The sequence below is a fragment of the Leptidea sinapis genome, chromosome 10 (assembly GCF_905404315.1).
Source record: "Leptidea sinapis chromosome 10, ilLepSina1.1, whole genome shotgun sequence".
Lineage (NCBI taxonomy): Eukaryota > Metazoa > Arthropoda > Insecta > Lepidoptera > Pieridae > Leptidea > Leptidea sinapis.
In genome coordinates, this window is record NC_066274.1 from 8971145 (window position 1) to 8999023 (window position 27879).

The 27879-nt window shown below is 32.8% G+C and overlaps 3 protein-coding genes across 3 annotated transcripts; all 3 read right to left on the reverse strand.

The window, feature by feature from the left end:
- Positions 1-1440: 1440 nt before the first annotated feature.
- LOC126966616 (protein N-terminal glutamine amidohydrolase) lies at positions 1441-7218 on the reverse strand. The gene is made up of 5 exons (XM_050810780.1): positions 7040-7218; positions 6811-6964; positions 6477-6625; positions 5936-6060; positions 1441-5508 (listed from the first exon to the last, which is right to left on the reverse strand). The coding sequence occupies exons 1-5, from the start codon at positions 7150-7152 to the stop codon at positions 5399-5401; spliced, it is 651 nt and encodes a 216-aa protein (XP_050666737.1). The 5' UTR covers positions 7153-7218; the 3' UTR covers positions 1441-5398.
- Positions 7219-16064: 8846 nt separating this feature from the next.
- On the reverse strand, positions 16065-17812 carry LOC126966643 (gamma-glutamylcyclotransferase-like). Its single transcript, XM_050810805.1, has 2 exons — positions 17224-17812; positions 16065-16190 (listed from the first exon to the last, which is right to left on the reverse strand). The coding sequence occupies exons 1-2, from the start codon at positions 17383-17385 to the stop codon at positions 16065-16067; spliced, it is 288 nt and encodes a 95-aa protein (XP_050666762.1). The 5' UTR covers positions 17386-17812.
- Positions 17813-19205: 1393 nt separating this feature from the next.
- LOC126966619 (5'-deoxynucleotidase HDDC2) lies at positions 19206-27879 on the reverse strand. The gene is made up of 4 exons (XM_050810784.1): positions 27640-27879; positions 27409-27556; positions 23492-23646; positions 19206-22697 (listed from the first exon to the last, which is right to left on the reverse strand). Exons 1-4 carry the CDS (start codon positions 27697-27699, stop codon positions 22461-22463), a joined length of 600 nt encoding a protein of 199 aa, XP_050666741.1. The 5' UTR covers positions 27700-27879; the 3' UTR covers positions 19206-22460.

Here is a 27879-nt window from a genome sequence, read left to right on the forward strand (position 1 = left end):
ATTTAAAAGGTAAAACTTCCCAATTAAAAACCATTTCTTAAGCTCTTAATTTATAATTATATATGTAATCGTATTGGTGTACAATAGTGGGCAATAAAAAGATTTGAGTTGATTTACGGCCGTTCCCAATATTCAGTCTATCTCCGGTTGTGGCCTACTTGAGATAAAAATCGTAATTGTCGTTGACTTTTCTGTCCTAATAAACTTATCGACGGTAACTCATCTTATCTGTACACTCTGACTGTCATTGGGACGACGTATAGCTTACCAGCGATAGAAGTTTGTATGGAAATTGCAATTCACGCGTCCCAATACAAAGCGATAAGAATGACTTATCGGGTATATTGGGACAGCTAATTACTGACAGTAGAAGGTAGTAATTTATCTCTACCTGCAGATAGTATATTGGGAGCGGCCATTAGCGAGAAACATTCCGCGCGCCTGTCACTCTGCGCTATAGGTACGAAATCAAACGCTCGGGTGCGCAAGTTTATTTAGACATGCAAAGGGCTGTCAAAAGTTTATTATTACACTATTATTGCAATAATAGGTTGTTTATTTCATCGGAGTGTAATCCACTCAAACATGGAGAAGCATAAGTTTTATATAATATATACCTAATAATAATATATATATACCTAAGTAGATAATTCATTGTTCTGTCAACGTGCGAGTTTTGGCCTTGTCAGATCGGTTCTCAATCGTACAGCCACAAGTAAACAGCTAAGTAGCGTGAAAATGGCATCTACTGTCTATTTTACGCGCCGCAGCCCTGATTAGTTACCCAGTCCAGTGCTTAAAATAATTTATCAATGTATTACGAGTCCAACACAGCTGCGAACCGAGTAGGATTTAAAATGAACCTTAGGGTGCGGGCAGCTAAATTTGCTATTACTTTAGAATCAATTTAGTACGTAAAACTATTCCTCTTAATTTTGTGTTAAAGGATAAGTTTAGCGTTCGGCGAGCTTTAAGGCCTGTAGGTATAAGTTCTCAACTATGACTGAATGTATGTTTGAATGAAACAGAACGAGATAGTTAACTCTTCTTTTACTCGCCACTATTGTATACCGCAACTAACAAATTATACATATCATACGAATACATATTATAACATATTACTACGGGTGCTAGGGAAGGATAAAAAGAGTGTATAAAAGTCAATATAAAATTATTAAATAGATTTAACGTGTACACAACATACAAAAGCTACCAACCACCATGCGATCTTAATAGTTAAATAACTAGAAAATTTCTTAATTTATACCGTCATGGAGAATGTTAATATAATTCACAAATATCATATTATGGGGCCGTTCATAAAATACGTCACACTAAAATAAGCTTTTTTTGACCCCCTCCCCCCCTATAGTCACGCTGTGTCACACTTTCTGAGACCCCCCCTAGAAATATTTCGTCACAAAAACTAACCCCCCCCCCCCCTGCTAGTATGATAAATCCTAAATGATAGTACACACATTTTGAAAATTAAAAATATTTATTTAGTTATTATAATAAAAATTAAATAAATATTTTTCATAACGAACATATAAATAATATATCTATTATTCAGAAGTCCAAGGATTTACACTGCTAAATGGCGAATGAAGGAATAAAATAATAATAAATACAAGAGAAACAGTATTTTCATTTTTGTTACTGAATCGAGAGCGCAGGGTAACCAAGAAACCAGTTGTGACGGATCCCAACGCCGCTAGAGTCGCGCCACAGAGCTAGCGCTCATGTCAAAAAATAATAAACGGCGAACGTCACGTTTACAGCCAGACCCCCCCCCCCCCTGTATGCGAACGTATTTTATGAACGGCCCCTATTATAATTAAGTAATAAAAAATAATAAACCTGAAAATCAACAAAATAAATACGTAATTGAAATATCGTCACTTGGTTTTTAAAACGTTCGTAAAAGAATTGGAACAATCGATAACAATCTACCTACCCTTACTTTTAAAGCGTAATAATTATTTAATTACATTTAATCGCTAGAGCTAGCATGAGTACTTATTAATAGCACGCAACTTGATATAAAAATCACACTCTGCACGAAATGTTGTGACTTATATTAAATAGTAAAAACAATTTTAATTGTTTACATGGGATGAATATTTAATCACATTTGCATAGGACCTACATAGGTCCTATATTTTGTATTAAGATTTCAACGATTAATTTTTCCGTGGAATTACGTACTTAATTGTGAACTTTTTTCAACTTGAGTTTAGCTAAACGATTAGTGCTAGTAACGATTCCAGGAAGGCAGTACCCATAGGAATCTATAGCTGAGATTTATAGAGAGTACTTTGCTCAGACTTAAGTAAAACTTTGCCGAGTGTGATAAAACAAGAAATTGACTTTTGGATTGGGTATTCTTAGCTCAGCATTATTTCAGCTGTCAAATAACTATAAAACGAAATTAAAGATCTGATAACCAAGCTGACATTCAGCAAAGATTAGCCTAAATAGCAGGCAATAGAAATATTAAGTGCTAATTCCTTGCGGGATCACGACTATCGCCTTTACACACTACTTGCAACGCTCCGGACATTAAGAGACCTGTGTAGAATGACGGCAATACAAATAATTTAATGATCACATTTAACGCGGCTGTGTCATTTCTAGTACTTTTTTAAATCCATTTAAATGATTGACCAAAATTCAGTTCGAAGAAAGACAATAGCTTAGATCCACTTACATCTTTACAACCAGCACTAGGAACATGTGCAAAAAAAACCAGGCTAATATGCTCAAATTCTTGAGTTATTGACAGGTTCAGAACAAGCAAGCAAATACAGATAAAATTCGTTTCAAATGACAAAGATTCATTAGTACTGAATTGCGGCACTCAACACATATATAATATTACTATATTATTTATATTTCCTATCTAATAATAGATGTAATTATAATAATTAGGTTTCAACACGTTCATTGCCAAGCCAATATCTTGGACTGTATATATATATTATTTATTACTGATCTTTTTCTCGGTCTTGGTTTGTTTCGCATGATACAAAAAAGATTTTGTCAAAACACGACGAAAATAACGGAGAAATAACAAAGTTCTAAACAAAAAATCAAACCACTGCGCGGCTGCATGGAGCGAACTAGCAAACAAAACAATAACAAGATGGCTAACCGCAGGACCCGCCCACTTGTCAAAAGTTCATTTCGTTCTCTAGTGGCCAAAACACTAACCCCCTTATTCATAATGGTCCACCTTAAAACAGCCGCTAAGGAGTGTTTTTTCTCATTCTGACTTAGGTGAATAGAAGAAGACAGAGTGAGAATTAGCAATGCTTTAAGTTAGCAGACTATTATGAATAAGGGGGTAAGTACTAAACACAAATATGATACAGCCGAGGTACGAGGTAGGTATAGCTCGTACAAAACTGTAAGGGACCGTCACGCGATTTCGCGTTATTTAGCAATGAACGTGTTATCAGCCAATTAATTCTCAAAACATTTTCAAGCGTGACTTTAAAGATCAATGTAAAATTAACAATATGAGAATGTACACTTCTGTAAATACTTTACAGAATAATATATTAGGTACCTACTAATAAACACTATTGAAAAAACCATAAAATGTAGGTACCTACGTAGTGAACAAAAATTTATAAGGGTGGTCTTAAATGCTAAAGCTCTTTTTTGAACAGGAGATTCTAACATATCAATTTCAAAGAAGCATAACAATATATTATATTAAATAAATATAATATTATCAATCGAGATATTTCACATAAAATTGTGAAATAAAAAAAAATAATTATAATATTATATAAAATTTTGTAATTATCATAATATATTACTTAAGACAGTATTTATGATGTATATGGGCGCTTTTTAATTTTTTTGTACCTTGACTTTTGTCCTGTCCTATACATCTTTAACTATTTTTTACACATGTTTAAGTGAAATTATTTTTTTGTATGAATAAACATGAAATCGTCTTATTATTTTACTGCTTTAATAACTGTTACATATTATTTATATAGAAATAATTAATTATTTAAATTGAAAATACCCCTTTTTTAGGGTGTATCATGACAAGTGGCATTCAGAAGAACTGCACTTTTTTTAAGGCAAGTATTAATCTGATCTCATTGCATTGAGTTTTAGTTCTATTTCTATACTGCATTTGCGTGATGACATTTTAATGTAAAATATATTAGAGTCGCATGGTCAAAATATAACTCGGTAGAAAAACACATTATGAAAACAAAAGGAATTATATTGTAACTCAGTGGAACATTAAGTTGCTCAAGCTGAGACAAATTAATAACATTTAGCAATAATCAGTTTGCTTTTTATGAGCACTTTTAAAAAAATATAATGGTCACATAACTAAGATTACTAGAAAACCCATAAATATCAATTAGCTGTCAATAATTCTTATTCGTCAAATATTGACTTTGGTACACACTCAATTTCTCAACAATAGAATTGACTGTAGTACACAAAAATAAAAAAAACGCCCATATAAACAATAATATCTTGTATCTGAGCTCATGTAAACAAATATTTAGTACATATATCTGTAAAATTTATAATCATTCAAAATAGTGAGTGTAACTCAATCGAAGCATGCAATTTTTCAAACAAAATACAGTCACGTACTAGGTTCGAATTTTGCTGCTTACTTATCAGAAAGTTTGAAGACACCCAAATAAATCCACAGAGTAAGATTTGCTAATATCACTATGGATTTAGCTAATGTCAACACATTTTCGATATTGTCACACTGTGATTCAATTACATTTCATACAATGAGTCAAATCTGTGGCTAGACAGGGTATGACAACAATGGGGTGTGGCATGAAAGACATGTGTCCCTCTCCTACCCATGGCATACTGGTTCTTTTTATTGGGTACAGGTACTCAATAGAAAGAACTGGTAACCCGTGGGATCAAAATCAAGCTATTATCTCTCTAGTTCTAGGGACACATCTAATAATAAAGCCTTAAATGTTAGCCAACCAATATACCCAGCAGTTTAAAAAATTGCAAACCTATTCATTGAGTTGAAGTTTCAATTTCTATATAGATTATTGTGTATAGTGAGGATTTCAAAGTGCCACCACTTGAAAGAAATATCAAACATCACTATTAGCAATATGTTTTTTCATCAGTCAGTAATTATGCTTATTATAGTAATAATAAGTAAAATATGTATTACATGATTATGTAATACATATTTTTAAACAATTCAATATATGCTTTGTATAAAATGGGTGCACAAATCCAAAGCTGTGGCTATGAAACATAATAAATATTAAAATTATTTTAAAATCCATAAATAATATTATTAAATCAACAATTTGAGAGTACTTTTAACCATAAATAGAATTAAATTGGACTATCTATTGACTATGTCTGCATACTACTTCTGTATTTTATAGAACCGTTGCACGAAATCTGTGAGGTTAAACACTTGACCAGGTCCTGACTGTTCATCCATGTTGATATATTCATCCAAGTTATGAGTTGAGGCTAAAATTAAATATTAAGTTACTTGAAAGAATCTATAAGGCAACAAAGCCTACAGTTTTGTCATTTCAACAATATTATACTAAAATTTAAGCTTATCTTGAAGATCATGGCAAGAAAAATGGGACAAAACATTCAAATCATTGCATTGTATTAGGTCCTTGAGTGTGTAAGGTTTCAAATTAGTCTGATCTTATGAAGGGGGTTGAAAACCAGTTTCAAAGATTCCATTACATAGATAAATATATGCCAAGTTAATAAGTGTGTTAAAAATTGACATAATACATAAATGACAGAATCTGACTACCATTATGTTATTTCAAAACTCTAATGTTGAATGAAATTGAATGCATAGTTTTAAACAGGTAATCTCATTTAACTGTAACATTTTAAAAGTAAATTATTCACTTTACTATGATAATTTGCTTACCTGAAGTACAAATAGCAGGGTAGGGTGGTGGTGGTTTGATCCATGACCCATCAGGTCTCTTCATATGTCTTCTGTCTGATGCAAAAGTTTGCAAGAAGAGTTTTGCTGGCACTACTCTAAAGAACCTGCCCAAATTTATATAAAGAATTATAATAAAAAATTACTCCAAATATAATTTTTTTCTGTTCTATTTAAACTGCAAGGTGTATGTAAAACGACACAACACAGGATCACATTTATTATAAATTAATGCTATAAATATAAAACTTCATGTAAGAGGTCAAGAAATGTTGTATGTGAGGCGGGAACTATCAGACTGAAGCTTGATCAGAATTAATCTGCACCTATGGCACCATCAACAAATTATTACAAATTTATACAAAAACTTATTAATATCAACTATCTTACTTTAAAAAATATCTCCAATAATCCATCTAGGCATTTCAAACATTGGATATGTAAGTTCTTTATAACTAAAGGGAACTTCGCAGTGTTTACTGAGAAAACAATTACTCATTAGATCACCTGATATAATATTTACCTGTGAAAATCAGACTTGAGCACTTGATCTGTGCGGAGGGTTTCAGTAACATATTTATGGAAGAATGTTGGAAAAGGAAGCTCAGAATCCAAATCATACACCAGGCAAGTCTTTGTATCAATTGAATACAAAAATATTACATGATAGTCCTGTAAAAAAAATATTAACTCATCATAAAAATAATACTAATATTACTTATTAATATTATAGTTTGTAAGAAAATATTGACAATTTCAAAACTACTACAGTAATTTAATTTGTTAAAACTGACCAAAACATATCGGAAATTATTCAATTAGATTTTATATATAAATTTAAGAAATTTTGCACACACCCATATGACGAGGCGATCATCCTCGCGTCCTGCCCTTTGTTTCCACAAAGGCACAGTTCGGCAAGAATTCGAAATGAAAACCACATAACATCTATCCAACTCCTCAGGGACTCTTATTGATACGTCTTGACACAGCTTCCAAACATTTTCTTCACTGCAGCAGTGCAATAATAACAATATTTTAAAATGTTGCATCTTTGAAAACACAAGACTAGAATTTTAAACTTACCAATAACATGACACATGTGAGCATTCGTTCTGCTTCGGAAATAATGGTTTTATATTTTTATCACTTTTTTTTATATCACTATTAGGAGGATGTACAGTTTGGTTGACCGACATTTTCAATTTTGAATTTTTTCATTCGGATTTCAGAATTGTTAGATTAGAACCAACCCGGTTCACAGAAGTCAACTGTCATTAAATATATTAATGACATTGATTTTGATGAAAGCTGACAGTTATAAGCTTGCTTAAAGTACTGGCATTCAGTCCATAATGGGACGAATTTTTCTACAGTGATAGCACTGTGCAGTGCTCACAGTGCATATCGGAACATACCCTAAGTGTAGCGATCACAGCGAATGAATTAGATTAGAAGGACGGATTGGTATAGCCTAGTATTTACATCCTCTTTGATTGACCATTGTTGCTTGAAATTTGAATCGAAGCCATAAAAAAAAATAAGAATTAAAAATGGCCAGCTGGTTGTATTGAATATAGAATTGGAGACATGTACAACAAATGATTAGTGCGCCATAATTAAGCGACTATATAATCTTTTAGTTTGTTGAAATTTCTTTTAAATTGGTTAAAGGAGGGCGGTGCGTTGTCCTAGGTTTCGGCCGGACTAGCGTATCGTCCGTACTTCGTACAAATATAAAACTTCATCTAAGAGAATCTACTGAGATCAAAAACCTCGTCATGACTCGTAAGTACTTATTAACAATTATGGTAAACAGAAACTATTCACCTAAATAGAACTTGAAAATAAAGAACAAATGCAAAGCCATTAATTTCATCGAAGTTTCTAGGTCTTCCAATGTTGCTTGTCGTGATGTATCATATTTTGTTATGAATCATGTGAACCATTTATATATGCCATCATCTTATGTTGAATTGCTTTTTGCCATACTAAAAGTATATCTATTTACCTTTGTGGTGAGCAATGTTCATAAATCTAATGACAAAATATTTCAAAAAGAGGTATTTGAAGTGTATGACAAATACACAATCTTGTAAACTATTCTTGTTTTTATTCAATAAAAAAGTTTTTTCGTAGCTTCATAATAATTGAATGCTACAATTAGGTATATTGAGTGTTATCATTTTCAAGGCCCTCTAAATGAGCAATGTTATTTAAATTTTTGTGATACAATTTTGTTATATTTGACAAATTCATATATTTACTATAGGTGGTAACCAAAGAGATTTGGCTCGAGCAAAAAATGCGAAAAAACAACAAGAGCAACAGAAAAAGAAAAATGCTAGTGAGAAGACTGGAATGTCATTGAGTGAAAGGAAACATAGGTAATTATTATTTATCTTTATGGGAAATACTCATAAATTTGAAAATTCACACTATAGATAGGGTGTCAATTCGGCACGCTTGGAGTGCTGTTTATATAGCTAGCAAGTAAGGGCTTGCTTCTTCTATTTGACTCATACAATACAAAAATAATAAGAAAATAAACTTAAGGTTTCTTTTCCTGTCACCTTGTTATCAACCACATGCAGATCTGGTACAAGTTATCTACCTGCATCCTATAATTTTATACATGTGTTTCCTTATTATGCGTTCTGCAAGCACAGAAAATGGGTTGGTTGCATGTGGCCAGAAGTGTTTATAGTATATGTATATAGACTAGCTCTGCACACAAATGGAAATCTGGGGAAGGAAAATTAAATAAATAATTAATAAAAAAAAACCCTTAATAAAAAAAACAATCTCTTAAAACAATTTTTTTCTCTTTTTGTATTATTTTTTATATGGTCATGTCATTATTAAGACCTTTAATAACTGGAACCGTGTTGTCAATTGATGCAATATGGTATATATGTATGATTTTTAAAAATACTTAAATTTTTACATCCTTAAAGTTAACAAACACATCAAATTATTGATATTTTTTTATATTGCTAATTGATAATTATTTTGCTATTCAATCACATCATTTTCCATGGGGTTTTGGACTTGAGAGTCTATATCAGCAATATATATTGTACTAATAAATGTATGGTCAGTTTTTTCCTTCAGTTACACTGCCAAAACTACTGAACCCATAGGAATTATACTTGTACCATTATCTAAATGGTACAAGTATAATAAGCAGTGTGTTTTTTTAGCTTAGAAATACTTATAAATTTGCAATACAACTATTTCAGTCAATGACTTTTAATGATTGTCGGGTCAGCACTTGTCTTCCATAAAAATTGTAGTAATTCTGGGTATATATTAATTATTCAAATTCCAAGAGATTCACCTATCCGAGCAATGTGTGTAAACAGTAACTATTGACCATGTGCAACACAGAGCTGTTCGAATTATCGGGGACTCAATGCTCTGTGAATGGCTAGATAACTTGGTGTTGCTTAGGGATGTTGCTTCATTTTGTGTCTTCTACCGCATTTATGTGTTATTTATAAGTGTTCCGTAGAGGTGTTTGACTTGATTCCTGTTGCCGAATTCCATCTGCACACGACACGCCACAAATTAGGATATCATCCTCAACCACCTAGATGTGTGACATATCTGTACAGTACTCTTCGACTTTCTTTTACGTTCGACGCAGCTATAGACGCGCGTACACTTTTGGGTATAGTAGATACCTATTTCCAATTAAATTATATTTTCTGCATTTATAGATTGTTTAGTTTTACAAATGAATGTCAGAAAACTTTAAAAATTAGATTAATTATTATCTCATAATTCAAAAATTAAGGTTAATTAAAAAAAAAAAATTACCTTGTAGCTTTCATCAAATAGCATCACGCGTCTATTTTTGGAAGATTATCGGATTGCGCTTTAACAAATATCCACGTTCAGTCGTTATAAATATTAATTATACACATCATTTAATAATAAAAAACCAACATTAATTTTAATATATATGGCTAACTACCGAAAATAATATCTAGGAACCATACCAGTGATTGAGTTGAAAAGAACGAATTAAGAGTAAATCAATGATAATAAATCTAAGAAAAAGTATTTGAAACTTATTATAACTTACACACATACACCCTATTGCGGTTATCCTAATCTAAATTTAAAAAAAGCTGTTTGGGTGTCCTATTCATCACATATGTATTTTTATTTCGATAATTTTATTTATGTTACATGTCATGAATAAATACTTACTTTACAATGAACACTACTTGCTTGTAGGCTTGATAGGTATATTTTTTGACTCACTATGGTATCCCCGGTTCAACCTTAGCTTGCCACATATGTGTGTTTGGATTTTGAATTCTTGTATAAACATACTTGATCAAATATTCAAGCTTTTATAAGACAACACTCTTGTGTTTCCACTGGTGGTGTTTGCTCATTTATCCTCCACTTCCATAAAAAACAGTTGCCTACCTAAATCGGCAGTCACGCAGGGCACTACATTTTTCAGATACTCCAAAATCAAAAGTATCGTACAGCACCCTAAACCCTCGCCAAGTTCTGACCCTTATTTTTTTTACAAGATGGTTAAGTTTGCATGTCAAAATTTATTTCGATAAAGTTATATCGATATGTACATGCATGCACTTATTGAGTAGCAAGATATTTATATTGTTTACATTAATTATTTTAACATAAGTTACGTCGATTACACGCAAAGGTAAATGATCTATAAGTCGTAAAGTTATGGTTCATTTTGAATTGTATATTTTGCACAACATATAAAAAATATTAATTGTATTTTTATCGGAAAATTATGATTACCGATGATAGGAAAAATAGAAGGAAGGACATATTTTTATTGCGGCTATGATATCTACAGTCTAAAATGTCACAATAAGGCATATTTATATTTTTTTAACAGATAATTATGACTGGTCTCACTTGAACCTCGAGTATGTACATTTGTACACAATAGTGGCGACAGGGTAACGCCCACATACCACTTCCACTAGATTTTTCTGTTCCGTGACTAACTACTACTTCCGTCTCACTCACACGAGAAAAAGAAAACGGTTTATTTTGCATGGTGTTATAGCTTGTTTCAATAGCTTTCTGATACATTCACTCAAATCATCCTAATTAGAAGGAATCTATTACATGTAAAATAATACGCATTGTCAGAACGCTGCGCGAGCGCAATTATCGCGCCGATCTGAGGCATACCTCACAATCAGAGTTTCCCGGAATGGAAAGGGTAGTGTAAACTAATAATATTACTATTTTTGAGTCTATAATGTTATTTGTTACGATCCGTTTTCACATACCATAGCATACCTAAGTTTAATTGTATCTGGTTTGTCTTTGTTAGTACTACTCGGTGTTAATGTAATTTCTATCAGTGGAATCTTAGCTGAAGTATGTATTTTTGTATATTATTATCAATATCCGGACGACCGAGCCTTGCTCGGATTTTTAAGAATGCTGGATTCGAACCGGGGTCTTCTGCTTTCCGGATCACCCAATGTCCCATCTGAGCTATAATAGTCTTGTATATAGTGGCGAAATTTACCTTTGTATTCTAATGTTATTGTAGCTGTTTCTCATTCAAACATGGATAAAACCATTTTTTTTAAATTGAAACCTAGCTAGATCGATTTATTACCCCCGAAATCCCCTGCATACTTAATTTTATGAAAATCGTTGGAGCCGTTTTCGAGATTCAGATTATATATATATATATATACAAGAATTGATCGTTTAAAGATATAAGATATAAGCACTATTACATTAGTTGATTCTCTAATAAATAAACAAAATAATAAATAATTTCAGGGATGCTGAATTGATGAGAGAAAAGCAACGGAGAAAAGAGGAACAGTCATCTGGTCAGAAGCAAGCTGTTAACTAACTTTACCTGCCTTAAAGTTTTGTAACTAACTGTTTTAATATATTTTAGAAGAATGGTTGAATCAGTTTTTTGCTGAGTGTACAATGCACTAAGCAATGATCTGTGTATCTAAATATATCTATCTATAAATCTCATTTATGAAAGTATAAGTATAAAATATAATATGGTTAACTTAAACAATTTCTTTAACTGTGTCTAATGATAAAGTTTTCCTTTGTTCGGTTCAGATAGGTCTTGCAAAATATTTTAGCATTTACCTATAAAATCTTTAAGTTGACTGAATAGATTTGTATGTATACTCAACACTTTTGTAAATTAAAGATTTAAAATAGTAAAATTATATTTTAATTTCGAACTTAATTGTATAGATGTGTTGTATTTTATAGACCAGACCCATTCTCATAGAATATAACTTTTGTGTTTATCTGTTTTGGGTGTGAACCGACACACTAAATGGTGGACTAAATTATTTCTGCATTAATATTGCTTCGTTCTTATCACTACTTAAAATAAAAATTTAATCAGTAATCATTTAGTTCATAAAAGCTATGAATGCTATGCCTACAAACAAAAAAAAATGTGGCTGGCTATTGTGGCTTCTACAGAAGGATCACCACAATTTAGCCAATATCAGGTTGAGGTAAGACACCAAGTAATGAGTATTTTATGGTGTTGATGAATATCCCAAAAACAACTGATTACCATTCTCTTTAAATCTTTCAAGTCATTAACAGCTTCAGAATTTTACAAAATATATAAACAATCTCTGCAAATACTCGAATGTTTTTATTTAGTTGAACTGTAAGAAAAAAAAACATAAAAAACCTCAATAGAATTGAATATAGTAGGTCTATGAACCTACACAAACTGTAATAGAATAAAGTGTTATTAAATTATGATAATTACAATAAGTGAAATAGTCACCCCAAGCAGCGTAGGTACTAATTGACGCTAACTCCCGAGCGATATATTTAGTTGATTTCGAAGGTCTGGTCTTGTTTTCATTAGCACATCCTTTTTTTATTGAAGAAGGTAACTGACAAATGAGTCAAATTCCGCTCCCCTATCTCCGCTGTACTGTATTAATTCTTAAACTGGTTTCAAAATCCCAGAAACTGCAGCGTAGCAGAGATTTCAAGCAATCGGGCAGACTAAATAATATGTTGATATGACCCGATTCGTAAGACGAAAATGACTTAAGACGTATTGTGATGTTGTACGACTCCGGTCACGTGGCGCTGCGTCCGTAACTATGAATCTTTGGATGGAATATCTCACTAGCATAAGACTAATCTCAAAATAATAATAATTGAAGAAAATACGTGTAAGACCTGATTAGGTAGGTAAGACACATAGTATAAGTAGAAAAACTTTCGATTTCGCCTGTTTCGCTCCAACTTATAACTTGCGTTCTGTTATGTAATCAGGGACGAGACGAGCAGTTGATGGTAATTGATACGCCTTGCCCATTACATTGCAGTGCCGCTCAGGATTATTGAAAAACCCGAAACTTCTGAGCGGCACTATAATTGCGCTCGTCACCTTGGGACATAAGATGAAAAGTCTCATTTGCCCAGTAATTTCACTAGCTACGGCGCCCTTCAGACCGATAATCATAAAATATATATGATAATCACAATAATGCTGACACATTACTGCTTCACGCCAGAATAAGGCGCCGTTGTGGTACCCATAATTTGGCTGGCATCCTGTGCAAAGAAGCCTAACACTGGTAAATGCCTTTAGTCGCCCCACCCTTGGGCCTGGGACTTTCCTATTCTCTTTATGGGCTGACGCCACGGCGAGAGTTAATCGCATCGCGCGCGTAATAGCTTCAGTGTGTACGAAGCAAAATGAAGCATTTCACGATGTTTGAAGCTGTCGGTATCAATTCAGGGATGAAGAAGTCAGCCCAATAACCTTGCCATTTTTTATGACTATCAATACCAAACAGGATTCAAATAATACGTAATAAGTCGGCCTAAAAAAAATTGAAATTTCGTTTAGTATGAAACGTGCAGTGATTTGACATGTTTGAAATAGTACTAGTAATTTCAGTATGGCGATTGGCGACGAAGTATAATCCGGTTAAGTTTGAAAGCGAACGAGTTGCTTGAAACGTGGTGTATTTCGGCTATTTCCGTTTTCTACAAGATTATAGCCGTCATTTGTCAATCTATCAATGACTGCACGTTTAATTCAATCGAGTGAATCCTTTTTTCTTTAGAGTTTCACTAGGCTGATCAAAACAACAGAAATAATTTAATTATTTGCTGTATCAATCAGGTTTAAAAACTATTTCTCTTTATTTAGTTTCTATTCTGTGATGTTTAGTCTGATGGTACAGAGTGGTATTATATTTTTAAAGCTCCAAGTATCCAAGACTCGTAAGTATTGATTTCTGTGCCGTTTGATGGTTTGTCGGAAATGATTTCAGGAGTTGTATATATTCAGCTGGAAGTCCAGATTCAATTGCTCCCATGAGAATCGCCTAGCGATAAGAATTGTTCAGTGATTATTAAAATAAAGATTACTTAACAAGTAGATATCTGTAAAGTTAACACTGTGGAAATCGGGAGTAGGTAACTATCCTTCTTACAGTACTATAATATCGTCCATCCAGCCTAGTGAGCAGGCGGTCCGAGGTTCGAGTCTCCTTCCGAGACGCTCCGCGCCTGTGAGCTACATTTTCGGCCTCCAAGGCCCCCGCCCGGCTTTGCTATAAAAGCCTTCAGAGCTATCAGCACAGAGGAGGTTTTTAGTCGGTAGGGGGTGTTTACACCCGAGCCCGACATTTGGGCCCCGTTGCGGGGTCTTCAATACGTAAATGTATTTTACTCCTCTCGAAAAAAAAAGTACTATAATATAAATCTGTATCCTCTAAACTTCAGTCTTCTCTTGTAGGTACCTATATACTGCCTGTGGCTTCTTACTTTCTCAATTAATTCGTAATCGCGTACCATTTCGGAAAAGTTAATAGAATTCGGGATTCTTCTATTATGTCCTTTCCTATCCAAGTATTAACATCCACTTTTGTAGGTAGGTAATGTTTTTGTGGTATGCTTAAAATATACGTGTTCCGAAGAGCTGTTTCATCAGGTTCCTGCCGCCGAATTCCACATTCGCACGATACGCTACAAATTAAGATATCATCCCCACCATCTGGATGTGTGGCGGTCCTCCACAATGCGGCTTTCAAGGAAGTTTCTTCTACATACCACCAGGCTGTGGAATGAGCTTCCTTGTGAGTTGTTTCCGGGACGATACTACATGGGTGCCTTAAAGAAAAGCGTGTACACCATAAAGGCCGCAACGCTCCTGTTATTCCTCTGGTGTTGTAAGGGAATATGGGCGGCGGTGATTACTTAGCAGTAGGTGACCCGTAAACTCGTTTGTCCTCCCTTTTCCATAAAAAAATGTGTATGGTAATGACGTACCTACTTGTTTAGCTAAAAACAGTAAAATCGAAACGCTACCTCCAAGTATGTATCGCTAGGTCTTCTATCTTGAGGCAAGAAGTTAGTCCTGGCTTTTGGTGGATTTTCAAACATTTGATAAGTTCTAGCTGTAATCTCAAAGCCCTCCGTTGTGTGGACTCTTACTGATTTTGCGAAGTACCCCCCTTCTTGTCTGAAAATATTTTTAATCACTATATTGGCCAAAATTTGTGCCTGTACACAAAATAATTGTGTTCATTATAATTTAAAAAAACATTTACGTGAACTAGTTGGGAAATAATAATCTACACCGATATAATATTTACCTATTATTAATTATTTAAATTTGAACATTCATTAGGTACCTACTGTACTACCAGGGATATTTATCGCTAGTTAAGATTCACTTGGTGAAGATTATATTATAGGTGTTATAATCATTTAAAAAGTATTTTTTTTATGTTAGAGGAAAAATCAGATTACCTACATACGGGTCATCTATTTTTATGTGGTCACCGTGGCCCATACTCTCTAGTCAAATGAATGTACATATGAATACGAAAACCGAAAACACATTATTACCTTTTTACCTTGTTCAATAATATAATTTCTCGTTAGGGAGTAGTATATTCTTTGAGTACAATCACAGAACAGACGAAACTTTTTCTGTTCCGTCAGTAATAACATCTAATAATCATCTAATAACAGACGAAAAAAGAAAAAGTGTCCCGCCTGGTGCATTGCGAAAGTTGGACAGATTTAAAGTAGAAATAAAGAGGTTCTTCATAAATACCTACTTATCCAATTTGAGAATTTCCCCAGGATTCATACTCCAAACAGCATTGCCAGGGTCTTCCACAATAGTCGCTGCTGCTCCTCGCCAGTTTGAAGAATATTTATTAAAATCTAGTCTGTAGTCCTGCGAGTAGGTATTATAAAGTTGTAGACATTGAAATGGCTTAGCGTATTTGGGTTGGACTTAGTATCCCGTAGCACGAATAAGGAGATAAAAAATATTGTAGTTGATAGAGCTTTAGTCCACGATTATAACGATACCACTCTTACTGATCCCTCTTTTTTTATAGGTAGTTTATTTTTTTATTGACTCACTTTTACCCTTAATATCTTGGACCAAACAAGGCATGCTTGAATTAAGGGTAACAGACAACGATATATTTAAAACAATATGAATTCTAAACGAACATCACCTACCAGGATTCGACCTCAGGCTCGGATTCGAACTCAGATTTACTAAGCACTATAGGCTACAGAGTCGTCAGTTCTCAAGGGTCTCATTCCATCAATATGCATATTGCTGTTGAATATTATTTAGACAATTTATTTTAATTATCTTTATTAACAATAAGCAATTAACATACATTATATTATGTCATTTATAATCAATATAAATTAATAATACTATTAAATAATATAATTAGTATTGCTGTGAGATCTTTTAATGTTCTATATTTCATGAGCTAAGTTAAAGAATGCGCCCAAGAGTATGCACCTAAATTTTTATTTACCTGGGTAAATTATTAAAGCTTAAATAGTCGTATTTTTTGAACTAGAAACTCTTTTAAATAGTTTCAAAGAACGATAAATTCTATAAACATTCAGTACCTACCTATAAAAAAGCAAAATATGCGATAACTGCTGCACACGAAATACAATCTTGTTCGTTGCGTATGATATATGTGATATCTCTCTGATCTCTACCGCATATATTATCATGGAAAGTGATCAGCGGAGGTGTTCGGATGGACACCAGCACCCGAATACCACCACCGGACGTTAAGTACGTCAAAATACGAAATTCTGTTAAAATCTAGTATTCTACGAGGAACGTCATGCCTCGCACAGCCATTAAATTATTACCGGCTGCAGTTTTTTCGATCCGATACAACTTAAGTATTGTATACAGTTTGTTATAATCATCGTAAAATACAAACCTTTAACACAGCCGGACCAATAAATACAGCGGATGGAACATTTATTTGCATTCTTCTTTTGTAAAGGTTGCTACCGTAAGCAAAATACAAAACACTATCATTATAGTCAGGTAAAACTTTGCTTGCGTCAATGAAAACCAACATAAACATATAAATCAGCATTATTTTTACTTTAATTACGAACCGCACAGATGTAGTACCTTATATGTAGGTACCTAGTAATAGAGGTTCCAGTTTTGCATTGACGAACTGACGAATGTTTAGAGCTCACTGGTAAGTAGAAGAGGGTTTTCCTAAGGGTTTATCTTTGCTCATTAGACTACAGCAATGACTTGGTGAAAAAATATATACTTTACTATCTTTTAATGCGGAACGATTTAAAATCCATGGTTGTAATCTTGAATAAAACGTGATAATTCATAATATTATTATTACAAAGTTTAATCGAGCACGTTTTCGATTCAGTTGCAACATTTGTTACGTTTTTAAATGCATATCGTTAACGAGCTGTGGGTAGGTATTTGTGATAAAATGTAGATACGCGTTTTAGCTTATAAACGTAAGTCATTACTCATTTATGTTATTTTTATTCTCCATACCTCTAAAGGAAAATATAAGATCAATTACTTTTCCACTTGTTTGATGAGATTCTCTACTGAGGGACGATTTATAAAGTTTAATTTAAGTTCACATATCTACCTAGTTTCGGCTGCTATGGTCATTAAATGCTGTAAAATTCAAAACATGCTACCTATCTACTTATCATTTATTGAAACCTTCTAAATATTAACTTTACTAGCATTAGTTTAGCCTATTATTTTTTATTAGTAAAAAAATTAGTAGTTCAAAATTCGATAATTTATAATTATACAGATTCTTTATTACTTTTTATGAAATATTTGATATTTAAAACGCTTTTAACTTTGAACACGATTCATAATAGCTAAAGGTATGAGATGCAGCAATTTACACACTATGTTTTTAATGTAGGTTATTACAGCCATGTAAAATTCTCTATTGATTAAAAAGTGAACGTTGAGTTTCTTGTGTTCTTTTAGTTTTTTTTTCATTTAGTTTCGGCCAAGGTCACTTGTCATCTTGTACGTCTCATCCATAGATCGGCAGAATCGTTTGAATCGAAGGGAAAGGCATTAGTGTTTGGTGTCGACAAAGCAAAAGCTTATCTGAGCCGAACGAAACTAATTTTAGAATTCTGTATGAATATTAAGTAATCTCTTGCAGATTCGGTCGATTTAACGCGGAGTAGTGCGGTTTAATGAGATTTCATAACTACTCGATATGACGTACGGCAAGTACTGTTACGTTCTCGTGCATTTTTTATTAACTTTTGTATAGTGTTCGAATTCCCATCCTATTCAAAACATTTACTTTATTAGCCTTCATTATAAGATCAAATAGAAATAGCACTTCTTAAAACCAGAAATAGAATGAGGCGTGCGTATTTCTAAGTGCTTCAGAGTGATTCACTCGTATTACCGGTCGAATTTCAAAATGCTGCAGATTTACTTACTACGTTCGCCTCGGATAAGTGTGCGTTCACCTTTAGGGACTCAGTTCTAGTTTAGAGCATACATCCCACCTTAAAGGCTGATAATAATATTAATAAAATGTAAAACTCATAGACACTAGTGGGAGGCTCCTTTACACAGGAAGCCGGCTAGATTATGGGAACCGCAACGGCGCCTAATTCTGCCGTGAAGCAGTAATGTGTGAACATTACTGTGTTTCGATCTGAAGGGCGCCGTAGCTAGTGAAATTACTGGGCAAATGAGACTTAATATCTTATGTGTCAAGGTTCACGAGCTCAATTGTAGTACCGCTCAGAATTTTTGGGTTTTTCAAGAATCCTGAGCGGCACTGCATTGTAATGGGTAGGGCGTATCAATTACCATCAACTGAACGTCCTGCTCGTCTCGTCCCTTATTTTCATAAAAAAGGCAGTTAAAGGAATTAGAAACATATTTAGATTTGAGGTAAATGTTTATTTAAATTACTGAATATGACCATGATATATTTCCTGAAAAACGTTCCAAGTCACAACCATCACATTTTAAGGAATTCGTGTTAACACTTTAATAAATATTAGTGTATTCCATGTGCGTTGGCCTACTAAGTCATGATGTCGTTCAAAGAGTGACAGTAGGGCTGCCATATTTTCAGTCCGTTAATATGAATCACGTGACCAGTTGTGTTCTTAACTCAATTTTCACATGATTGTGGTTTGGAACGTTTTACTGGAATTACGTCCAAATGACGGTTGATTTTGAGCGATAATTTTTAAAAAAAGTAAGTATCTTAAACTAGTGTCTCAGACTTTAGCATATTATTTAACTAGCTATTGTTGCGATTATTAAGTACTAGTTATTTCATACAAATAATAACTTTGAACTGAAATAGGTCTTTCATAAATGGAAACACAACACAATAACCTATATCTATGTTATGAATTGTAAAACATCTCAAAATGACCAAAGACTGCTCATGCAAAGCTAAAAATGACCTCGATAATACTTTAAGATTTAAATGTATTATTTTTTTTTTTATATAATATGTCTTAAGAGGAATCATGAATATGATACAGCGAACTTTATGAATACTTACCAGCATCAAAAATAAAAATAAATGAAAAATTTACAGTTCGCTAGCTTATGATACATTTTATTTATTGAAGTAGGCGTTATTTTGCGGAAATCCATAATTATCCAAATGTTTTGAGTTTTCTTGAGTGTTAATTCCGCCAATATTCGTCTTCAAACATTTCGACACGTGTTTGTGCCACGAGACTCTGACTTGAGTCGTGCCAGAGTTTGGCGAGTCAACATTTGCTGAGGATGCCTCGTGTAGAGGCGATAAGCTTATTATAGACCAATGTTAATTATATCAAAACAGTACCAGTAAATTACTTAAAAAAAATTACTTCACATATTTCCTTGCTTTATGATCACCAGACAAAACTTAAACTAACAGCTTGAACATTTATGTACCTATGAATATTTAAATAAAAATATGTATAAAATATTAAAACGCGAGTAACCTTGAAATTAAATATTTGTTGAAAAATAAATAATTAATTGATCACGATATTTCTTCAATGTTCACAAGTGACTGAGTTGAAATACTTTTAAAAGTTTACAGAAAATAAATACTATATTGTACCACTAAAAAATAAAATATTAAAATCAGGAACCTATAAAATCCAAATTAACACTTAGATTATCACATTTCTTTTTGAAAGAAAGTACATAACAAAATACAGTAAAACACAACACAAATAATTATAAAACCATTCAAAATATTCACAGATTCACTCTTGTTATATTCAACCTCTATGAAATGACATTACAGGGCATGAATCAAGAATCATCTAAAATTTTCGAGTTGCTTTCAGTTGATACCGAGAACATTAAAACTTCTAAAAAAAAATAATGACCATGTTTGTGTGAACAATTTGTTATTTTTTAAGTGGTCTCCCTCACTTCTGGGATTAAATATAAAAATTTCATTGATAACTTAAAAAATAAACAAATTAATTTGGATGGTTGGTAGGCTAGGTTAGTAAAAGAGCTGGGGCGTATTGAATCCCTCATAGTTTATAAATTATGATTGGTAACAAATTAAATTTGCATGTTGATGTGGTACGGCAGTTTACAATTGCGTAGCTGTGATCATACAGAAACTGCTATAGCTTTGAGTAGCTATGATGATAATATATTTATGTATAATACATATAATTTTAATTTATTAAAACTTTTGTGAGACATGGTTAACTTATTAAGTAATACGGCTTTACTCACAATTGATTGAACCACCTCACTACACTAAACTCACCCTAATGAAGGACCGCCAAATGGTCCGAAACTAGTTAAACACCGATAAATCGTAAGTATAGCTGTATTATTAAATAAATATGCTATAGATTGAACAAACAAACAAAAAATAACTTAAAACGGTGAACAGGCTCTTCAGAATTTTCAGTGCTGTTACATATTCAATATTCTTACTAACCCATCAGTTTTAGTATAGTAATACTAAGCAGCCAATATGACATAGCCGAATACAAGTGTGGTTGATTATTTGTGGCTCGCTACCCAGATGTGGATTTAGCTAATAATCTGTTATGAGTATTACCCTATCCAGTCAAAAGATAATAATCTGTAATGAGAAGCACCCATACATTCACGAGAGAATTTCCTAATATAGTGTGTATTGGACTACAGACTTGACTATGATTGATACATTGCATATGATTTAAATCTTTTGAAGTATTTTTTTTATATTAGCTACTTATACATAAATACATATAATTATTTTTACTTTACTGTATAACTCATGCTATTGCTACAAACAATAATAATGATGCATGAACTATGTTGAAATTGAAATATAAGGTATAGATACATATATAGTGAGTATCTATTTTCTATTGCATTCTGAAGATAAATCACATTCATACAACAGTTAAATCACATTATGGCACTACACATATAGGCCGAACGTTTTAAATATAAAATACTGAATCTATTGTCATAAAACTTTAAAGCTTAATATCAGCTGATATATATAAAAGTTGGTGTTTATTGGAGATTGAACAATGATGTGGTGTGAGCTCAACCCCACCATACAACTATCTAAATATTTTATTATTTACTAACTTATATTTGGAACAGCATTTGACTACACCTTTACGAACATCACAAACTATTACACTTACTAGCCACCACACTAATAAGAAGTACCCATACATAATACAAATACAAGGGCATAATTTTAATATAAGCAGATTTATAATGTTGACAAAGTCATAAAAACAGCATTGTAATAGATGGTAACATTGGTTATGTACTATATCTCATAAAGTGTGTTTGAGCAGTGTTTTTTTTTTATGATAATAGGGGACGAGACGGGCAGGACGTTCAGCTGATGGTAATTGATACGCCCTGCCCATTACAATGCAGTGCCGCTCAGGATTCTTGAAAAACTCATAAATTCTGAGCGGCACCACAATTGCGCTCGTCACCTTGAGACTAAGATGTTAAGTCTCATTTGCCCAGTATTTTCACTAGCTACGGCGCCCTTCAGACCGAAACACAGTAATGCTTACACATTACTGCTTCACGGCAGAAATAGGCGCCACCCATAATCTAGCCGGCACCGGAGTGCAAAGGAGCCTCCCACTGGTAATGGCTAGAGTAGCATGGATATCCACAAAGCATATTTTAAACACTACCATTAACTAGTTTTTTCTTTTCAAACTCATCCCTCTGTCTGTACAGCTCCTTAGCTAGATCCTGAATAAAAGGATGATTGAACTTCCCATATGTTGCTGTGAAGAACTCTTCAAGTTTCTTCGGTGCATTCTCACGCTTTTCATATTCGAATGCTTGCAGTACCATATCATACCTGTCTAAATCTTTGGCAAATTTAGCTTCTGGTGTGCTTTGAGTTTCATATTCCTGTAAGTACAATTTAATTAAATATCAGAAGTTAATATATCATAAACTAGCTGACCCGACAGACATTGTTCTGTATATTATAAATAAAATAATGTTTTTATATGAATTTGTCAATAATATATCATAACATTAAAAATTACTTCGTAAAATATGCACCCTGCTGTCATAATGAAATTGTTTCACAGCAGAACTGGTCAAATCATGCATCAGTAAATTCTCTCATAGAAATTATGTATGGACACATCAAAGGAAAAACAAATTTGTTGTTTTTATTTAATTTAGCAGCATTTTCCTATTTATTCACCTTTTAAACCTTCTCTGGACTTCCACAAATAATTCAAGACTTAAATTTGCCAAATAGGTCCAGCCGTTCTCGTGTTTTAGCGAGACTAACAAACAGCAATTCATTTTTATATATATATATATATATAAATATAAAAATTTATATGCCTATTTATCTAAAATTATAAGCAACATAGGATTGCATGTGTGTTGCATTTTTTTAAATAAAATACAGCCTATGTTACACAGTGATAATTTTAACTTTCTGGTGGTAACATATTATTTAAAATCAGCTTTAGTCTCTTATGCGATTTAACTACAAGCAAAAATAAGACAAACTCACACACAGGAATTTGTATAACTTGTAAAGATAACAGCAGGTAGTCATTTATTATGTTTAATTAGCTCATAATTTTTACCTTCACACATTAAGTTAACAAACAGCAAATGAGAGGGAAGAAATGGGGTAAGAGACTGGCAAACTGAGACAAGGTATACAAATGATATCTTACCATATACAGATCATACATTCTATCACCAGCAATACCAGTGAGTTCAGCAATTTGCTTCATAGCCTCAGCTTCTCTCCTGTGCTTCTCATCCGGAGGAACACCACAATGAGGTGTGAGGTCACCCACAATACATTCTGCCAAGTCATGAATTAGAGCTGAAATATATAATTTTTATTTATTTGATGGAATAATGAGTAAGGATAACTGATTCTTCTTCACAGTCGTTCCCTCATTGCTGAGGATCGTGACTCTGCTTAAGTTCGTCTACAGGTTTCCTCCATCTGTTTTGGTCTGTCGCATGGTGGAGTGCGATGCTGATGGGTTGGTTAGTCTGCTCAGATATTTGATCAGACCAGTGTCATGGGCTGTGGCCCCTTGGTCTCTTCCCCTCAATTTTCCCGGTGACCATCAAACATTCTAGGTTATCAGCACGGCATCATGCAATGTAGCCAAAGTATCTCATGATCCGCTGCAGACATGTAGTGGATAGACATGGACTGCTCCCTATTTTTAGCTAGGATAACTGATTAAGTCATCTTTTTAAAGAGACATTAAGTGTATAATTATGTGATATTAAGTTCATTTCACAGTTTGGTGGGATAATGTTTCTCCAGAATAACACCATTAATGAATATCACACATTAGGTGCAATACTGAAGTTAAGTCAAATTAATCTTCAGAACACTGGTTAGATGGTTTACATTTCAAGCAGCACTGTGTTGCATACTCATTATTGGTTCCAATTTATATTGCCAGTCTTTTTGCAGCCTTTCAAAATTTTGTCTATAATAACCCATTATGACAGGTTAATTTATTTAAAACAAAAATATTTCAGAAATATGGTATGTCAGTTGAGTCATTTATTTATTTATTTATTATATACGGGCGAACCCTTTTTACAATATTAAAACTATGAAACTGATAAAATATTTACTTAACTAACAAATAATAATATTTAACTAACTAATCAACACATCTTAATTTCTAGTTATAAATAAACATGGTTTTAGTGTGTCTTGCCACAGATAGTAAACTAGTATTATATAAATCAATCCAGTTTATCTGGTTGTTAGTAGCTGAGCTGAGCCTAAAAATAGGAGAGTGATGATACACACCTGTTTTCAACAATTGAGTAGAAAAGTAAGTGTCATTCTTTCTCAAGATTCTACTAGGAACAGAAAAATTTAATAAAGCTAAAAGTTGACTACAATCAATATTACTTGATAAAATTTTAAATGTAAAAATATAATCACATCTCAGCCGAGCCGAATAAAGAGTGGGTATATTCATGACTCGGTGCATAAAACCATAATCGTGAATAGAGTACGACATAGGAGATCCAATTCGATAAGCCACATATCTCAAGTAAACATGATTCAGCCTTTCGAGCGTATTAACCTGATATTTTAAGTAAGGATTCCAAATTACTGAACCATACATTAAGTTGGGATATATAAATGAATAATAAAGCACTCTAAAACTAGCAATATTATTAAATTTTTTGGTGGATCTTTTAATAAAGTTTATTCTTCTTGTAGTGATGATTTTTATATAGACTATGTGATCATTAAATGAAAGTTTGCTGTCAAAAATTACCCCTAAGTCTCTAGTTGTAATAACATTCGGTAAAGCAATGTTATGTATTGAATAGTGACTGGAAGAGTCTTGTTTCCTTCCGAATGAAATACAAAAACATTTCTTGATATTGAATGAAAGCCCATTAAGGATGCACCAAGATTGAAAAGCATCAATATCAAGTTGTAAGAGTATTCGGTCATGGTCACTAGCGATTGCTTTAAATATTTTCATATCATCCGCAAATAACAAGAATTCACTATACTTAATGCAAACATTAATGTCATTTATAAAAACCAAAAACAGCAATGGACCTAGATGGGTACCTTGCGCTACACCTGAGATGACATGAATAATTGTTAATAAAAAGTTTTTAATTTTCACACGTTGAATGCGATTCGATAAGAATGATTCAAACCATTTTAACAAACTTCCAGTAATACCATATCTCTCTAATTTTCTAATCAAGAGTTGAACATTAACTACATCAAAAGCTCTGCTTAAATCCGTGTAAATGGAATCTACAATCAGATTCTTATTAATATTAGAAACTAAGTACTCAAGGTAGATACATAAGTTGGACATTGTTGATCTACCCGCCAAGAAACCATGTTGTTGGGGAATGATAAACCTGGATAAGTAGGAAACCAATTTATTATAAACCAATGAGTCGAACATTTTTGCTATGACACTTAATTTACTAATTGGTCTATAATTACTAACATCTGACCTATCCCCACTTTTATATAAAGGAGTAACATACGAAAGTTTCCAGGCAGTAGGAAACTTGCCAATCTTAAGAGAGCTATTGAATAGCTTAGTCAATAGATCGGCAAAAAAACTTGAGCATTTTCTAACCATCAGTGGGTGAATTGAATCTGGACCTGGACTTGTATTTACGTTAAGCTTACAAATTTCCTTCATAATGTCACCCCTGGTGAGTATTAAGTTTCCGTAGCAATCATTGAAATCAAATGGTAATTCAGTATTGCTAAGATTAACATTCATATAAACACTTCCAAATTTATTGGCAAATAAATCAACTATATCTTGACCATTATCGGCAATAATATCATTTAAGTGAAAATACGAAGGTAACTCTCTCCAGCTATCAATCGAATTAACATATTTATAAAAATTTAAACCATCACTAAGAAGCAAATTTTCAGTTTCTCTAATGAAAGTATTTTCATCTCTTTTATGGAGAGATGTACACAGAGACCTTTGTGATTTAAATAAGTTAAAATAATATTGAGATTGATATTTCTTATACATAGCATGTAACTCTTTTTTCTTAAATATAGCATTTCTTAATTCCTTCGAGAACCATGATGGGAATTTATTATCTTTAACTACAGTCTTAGGTACATATTTTTCAACTGACTCCAAAAGAACCTTATTAAATGAATCAACATAATCATCAATGTCAAAATGAACTGAGGAACAATCTGGAAGAGCAAAATTTTGTAAATACTTATTCAACTCAGTAAAATTTGCTCTTTTAAAATCATAGAAATACTCATTGAATGATAGCTTTTTATGTTGACTAAGTGAAAAAGTAATGTAAAGAGCATGATGAAATGAATCACAATCAAAAATAGGATCATCATAAGTGGAGACTTTAGAATCATACAAGTTAGTGATCACCAGGTCCAAAATATTACCGCTTGAATTTGCATAGTTATTGCATTGAATAAGTTTATAGTTCATACAAAAACACGAGAATATCTTCGCAGCATATCTTATATTATGAGATGTATGAGTTCCAACTGCCTTTGCTGTATTATTAACCATCTGTATCCTGGTATATTAATGTCTCCTAAGAGCATAAATTTATCAATTGAACCAAGATTGGAAAAACTTGATAGTGATGTCTGTAAGCTCTTGATAAAATTCTCAAAGTAGTCTGAATCTGAATTTGGTGGGACATAAGCAAGTGAAATCAATAAGTGTGAGAACCCAGTATTAATTTTGACTAATAAATGCTCATAAGAATTAACAGCAATTGGTATAATTGTGTATTTGAGACTTTTATTGATAGCAAGTAAGACACCACCTCCGCTTGACTTGTAACTAGTAAAAATAGATCTATCACAGATGTGAGATCACTATATTATAATTATTAAGTCCAAGATGATTGTCACCGATATCACCTTTAAGAGAGGTTTCTGTAAGAGCAATGATGTCAAATTCATCCATGAGGGAAACTTTTGACCGAAAATCAGCAATTCTTCCTATGATAGTCATAAAAATATTATTAATAATTTCGGACTGCCCAATAGAAATGTTAAATTTTAATATTTAGTAAGCAATTTGAATAGTATTTAATAAGCATTGCTTACCAATTTGAAGGCATCTGAAGCGGTCTAATTTGGTAGGGTTATTTTCCTCTGTTAATAGGAAGGTCATCAGACCCATTCTATACATATGGCCAGCTATTGATTCACAATCATCTATGTCACATAGTAACCAGCCCGTTCTTTTTATGTGCTGAAATAAGATATATAATTACTTTTATACTGTAAGTATCAACATTAAATCATAAGCCAAATGTCAGTAGGTCTTACACTAACCTTTAATCGCCCAACTAATTCCAAAAATTCAACAATTTTGGAATGTTCAATTAGCGCCATGATAATGGAAAAAGGTAATTATTAGAATTAAAAGTGGTTGCGCAATAGGGATTCACAATTAATTGATATAAATATGTAAACATACACTACATTTTCATTATTGATAAAAGTTATAGAAAGAACTAATTTTATGTGTTCTGATTTATCAATAGTTTATATTATATGTCTGATGTATGTCAT

What these genes read in the sequence shown, in the direction of transcription:
- LOC126966643 (XM_050810805.1), bottom strand. Translation starts at nt 17,385, where the DNA reads ATGCTGATTTATATGTTTATGTTGGTTTTCATTGACGCAAGCAAAGTT. An exon ending in TTGGTCCGGCTGTGTTAAAG is followed by an intron (nt 16,191 to 17,223) that starts GTTTGTATTTTA and finishes ACCTACTCGCAG; the next exon opens with GACTACAGACTAGATTTTAA.
- LOC126966616 (XM_050810780.1), bottom strand. Translation starts at nt 7,152, where the DNA reads ATGTCGGTCAACCAAACTGTACATCCTCCTAATAGTGATATAAAAAAA. An exon ending in TCACATGTGTCATGTTATTG is followed by an intron (nt 6,965 to 7,039) that starts GTAAGTTTAAAA and finishes GCACTGCTGCAG; the next exon opens with TGAAGAAAATGTTTGGAAGC. An exon ending in ATGATCGCCTCGTCATATGG is followed by an intron (nt 6,626 to 6,810) that starts GTGTGTGCAAAA and finishes TTTTTTTTACAG; the next exon opens with GACTATCATGTAATATTTTT.
- LOC126966619 (XM_050810784.1), bottom strand. Translation starts at nt 27,699, where the DNA reads ATGGCGCTAATTGAACATTCCAAAATTGTTGAATTTTTGGAATTAGTT. An exon ending in AATTAGTTGGGCGATTAAAG is followed by an intron (nt 27,557 to 27,639) that starts GTTAGTGTAAGA and finishes ATCTTATTTCAG; the next exon opens with CACATAAAAAGAACGGGCTG. An exon ending in GAATGTATGATCTGTATATG is followed by an intron (nt 22,698 to 23,491) that starts GTAAGATATCAT and finishes TTGTACTTACAG; the next exon opens with GAATATGAAACTCAAAGCAC.